Source organism: Bacidia gigantensis (assembly GCF_019456465.1).
Source record: "Bacidia gigantensis strain McMullin 20006 chromosome Unknown contig_180, whole genome shotgun sequence".
In the NCBI taxonomy this organism is placed as follows: domain Eukaryota; kingdom Fungi; phylum Ascomycota; class Lecanoromycetes; order Lecanorales; family Ramalinaceae; genus Bacidia; species Bacidia gigantensis.
In genome coordinates, this window is record NW_025408596.1 from 3,121,786 (window position 1) to 3,125,680 (window position 3,895).

Sequence of the window (3,895 nt, forward strand, 5' to 3'; positions counted from 1 at the left end):
AGAAATGGGCATCTAGAGTTAGCTCATGAACCAGGACGAAGGCTTCTTCAACTGAATTATGATATTAGAAGTGAATTTGTCTTCTCCCAATAGCGATTGCGACGTTTCTCATGTTGATTGAGGGCCTGAAAGTTGAAGAAGCGTGATATAAGCCATGTGTTGCAGTATCTGCCGGGTGAGCTCGAACCATCAGTAAAAATCAGCAGTGTTCTGGCAGCCTCCCCCGTATCATCCTCAGGCTCGAGATAGTCATTTTGAGAGGACCAAATATAACAACTGGGCATCTATAGGGTAAAAGATATTAAGTATGGTAGGGTGAGTTATCCTCTGATCGTGATGGAGAATGAGGATGTGAATTTAGGCGCTGAATTCAGTCACATTAACGAGGCGTAGGGACGACATACTGGCAAATACATGTCAGTGCACATCACAAAGAGGACAGGGCATGATTGACGATATTCAACCAGAGCGTTATGAATTGAATACTTGGCTTTTACAACCCGTTGGACTGCGATGTAGACAAACGGTTGGAATCTGTTCCTTGATCTGCATTCGGAATTGCTCTCTTTTGATTGTTCTGCTCCTAGACTATTTGTGCGTCTTGCCAGATCAGACACCATGCTCTGTATTGAGCATAGTTTGGGGGAGATGCTCATGATCAGCCGAGTTGAGGTTGGATCTAGATAATCAGCACAAGCCGTCGCCGCCATTGGGCGAACCTTCTTTCATTTGCCCTGACTTGGAGTCGCAGCATTGCCCACTGTCAGGCTGAACCGCACCCAACTTGTAGTCCGCGGGCTCATACACCAGACCCGTGTCGGATACACAACAGGATATTGAGATGTATGTACAGTTGCACGGGCAGACCTCTGCACCTCCTGTGATGGACCCATTGTGATCAAATGTCACATGCGGTGCTCTGGGCCAGTCGAACGTAGATTCCGGCTCTGGCTCAGGACCTGGAGCGAGGAAGATGGCGATATCGTCAACAGTCGGTGGTATGGTTGTGTCGGTATTGATGCCTGCGGATATGGATCCAAGGTCATTGACGCCTGCAGGGAGAGACGATAGACTTCGCCGCCGACTAGCAAAGGTAAAATATGACTCTATGCATTTGAATTGCGTCTTGAAGCTCCCAAGGCTCTCTAGAAGGTCTGCGCCACAATGACAGCCACCAGTGCACGGATTTTTGGATCCAGAACACGGTTGTCCGCATGTAGGTTCAAGACCGAGCTGGTTTAGAGCGGTTTGGGCATCAGGTAGCACGTTGTAACGGTCGTTCAAAACATCGTCGGCGAATCTCTCCCCGTCATCTTGTGTTGAGCCAGGGGTACAGCTTTCGTAACCCATGACGCCAAGCTGGCCATCTAGGCGTTGTTTTGTGGCTGCACACAGACCTTGTTGCTTGCTTTCGACTTCGACCATGACTTTATCATAATTCGATTTAGGGGCCATCATAGAAAGAATCAACTGCCTGCGATCACCTGAGATAATTTTCATCAATTAGTGGAGAACTAGAAGGAAACGTTGTATGTAGACCTTTCGCAAGTACATGGGCTTCACTCCTGAATTTCTACATAAAGAGAAAGGCGCTTGTCTGGGTCAGGATTCGTACCGACATAGTCGAAACCACCGACAGATACACCGACAGATGCGAACGGAGTCTCCACGCACTGCTGCACGATCGCAGTCGCCGGACCAATCATATCCCTGTAGCTGCCCGTGTCCCAACTGAAACCGAGACCAGGCAAGAGTGTATTTGACAGCACCATTTTACAGTTTCCTGAAGAATACCGTATCAGCTCTACTGAAAGTGGTAGGAAAAGTAAAGAGTATACATGACAGCGGTGACTTACTTATCTCAGCTGTCAGGGATAGACTTGTCTTAAGTGCCCAAATACTCTCGCCTACTCCGAGCGGTCTCTGTGTCACTCCAGCTGTTAACCACATTCTTGGAGACGATCCGGCTAATATTGATCCAGGCGTCCACTGATCTTGCGGCCATCCCCAACCAAGTTTTGCAGCGAGTACTGCACAGTCGCTAGCTGTTGGTCTCCCGTATAGAGAATTGCATACTGCAGCATGCGCTGCCGATTGTATCAATGCCAGCAGTAAGAACCAAGCGGAGCTAGACTCAAGGATCATTATCTTCCCAGCCCGAGACATAAGAGACTCCGCTATAAATTTTGTGCGATGTGGCCTGCATTTATGGCCAATGTGGATGCTGAGCCACGCATTTTGAGGCGGCCAATACCCTCCAACAAACCCTTGGTGTGACAGAAAAAGAGGCTCATGATCTGCCGTCAATCTAAGCTATTGGTTCTGATCTCGTTCAGTCGCCAGTCAGTTGTTGGTTTTAGGGGTCATGCCATGCATGGCCGAGTCATCTCAAGCTTCAGTCCAGCTATGTATTTCAGAGTACCGCTGAGTCTCAGACCTGCTTTGTAAATCCCTGATCTCCTCATCTTAGGAGACTGAACAAGACTGAAGACCACATCTTTTGCGATGATTACTGGGCACCCACTGAAAACTAGGCTGAAGCCCGGCTACAGAGTCCTGTGCGGCTATCCCGAAAATGGCGGCAGAAAACATTCTGAAGCTACACGATAATGTGACAGTAGAGTACGGGTCGAGCTTGGATTGATGGTGAAGAATACAGCGCAGAGTGTTGGTCGGGTCGAGCACCAACAGACGGCTCGGAAATAGCGCCTATCGCGTTATGGGATAAAGGCCGCAATTATTGCAGGGTTTCTGAATGGATGTCGTATACAGAATAGAAAGCAAGCACGGCTGAAGAATGCTGAAGGTAAGAAATCGGACGCGTGAGGTATGTGGCCATCTTGCCTGGAATGCAGATAAAGTATGCTTTTTGACAGATCGAGAGCTAGCCAATCTTAACCTTATAGTCCAGAAGCCAAAGAAGAATGGGCTCGAAGGCAGTCAGGTGAAGCTACAAGGGCACTCAGACAGCTCCCGATAGCTATCTCTCCCGTTGAATACAGCATACAAGTGATACCAGCTGAGCATCGTGTTGGGCGGGACAGATATACGACATCCAAGGCATCATCATGGATTGATCGACAATCAAGAGCCAGTCAAAATGCCGCTGACAACATTAGTCGAGCCTACCGATAAAGTCGAAGGGGACGGAGAGATGTACTCTAGAATTGGATCCGAGGGTAAGAGCAAGAATTGTGGACCATGAGTCTCTTAGCAAAGAGATCGCCAATAAACCGCAGTGTCACAGTGTAACTGAGATGGGTAAGATGCACGTAGTTGTGTAAATATATATACTAGGACGTCGCATTGACTCGCTACAAGGTTGAGCGGTGGAACAAGACTTCATGACAGATTTCTGCAGCTGATTGGCAATGTAAATATGTGTAGATGGTTGTGATGTGTGGTCTTGTACTCAACATATGTACATCATCAGTCATAGAAAAACCCTCAACTTCAGCAAAGAAGGTTTTATGCTCTCGGAGATCGCAAGCACCATCTTGTCAAGGCGGACCTTCCTTCAGAATACTTTGCATTATTGAGAATACTCGACCTACGTTGACTGCTGACAAGAGACACTTTACTGACTGCTTCCCTCACCATCCTCGCAGCAACTTAGTAACCAAGAGTTGTAGATATACCTTTCCATCATTGGAGTTATCACCATTATGCAAAGACCTTTCGAATTTTCTTGTACCGTGTACCTGTGCTCTTCAACAAGCTCTTTTGCCCATTCTCCACTTTCTTGTCCGCGAAGGTGTTGCTTGAAGAGCCCAGCATGGATGAGATGCCTCTTCGTACTGTGTGATCTTTTGAGCTGACATCCAGCGACATAATGTCCTCAAATGTCTGACGAAGAAGTCCGGCTCTTTTTGGAAAGCACTCAAATTAGCCGTCT

General features: G+C 47.7%; 1 protein-coding gene across 1 annotated transcript; it reads right to left on the minus strand.

The window, feature by feature from the left end:
- Positions 1 to 687: 687 nt before the first annotated feature.
- KY384_003880 (uncharacterized protein) lies at positions 688 to 1,772 on the minus strand (the record flags this gene model as incomplete). Its single annotated transcript, XM_044812389.1, has 2 exons — positions 688 to 1,484; positions 1,616 to 1,772. The coding sequence occupies 2 exons, from the start codon at positions 1,770 to 1,772 to the stop codon at positions 688 to 690; spliced, it is 954 nt and encodes a 317-aa protein (XP_044671522.1).
- Positions 1,773 to 3,895: the final 2,123 nt, after the last annotated feature.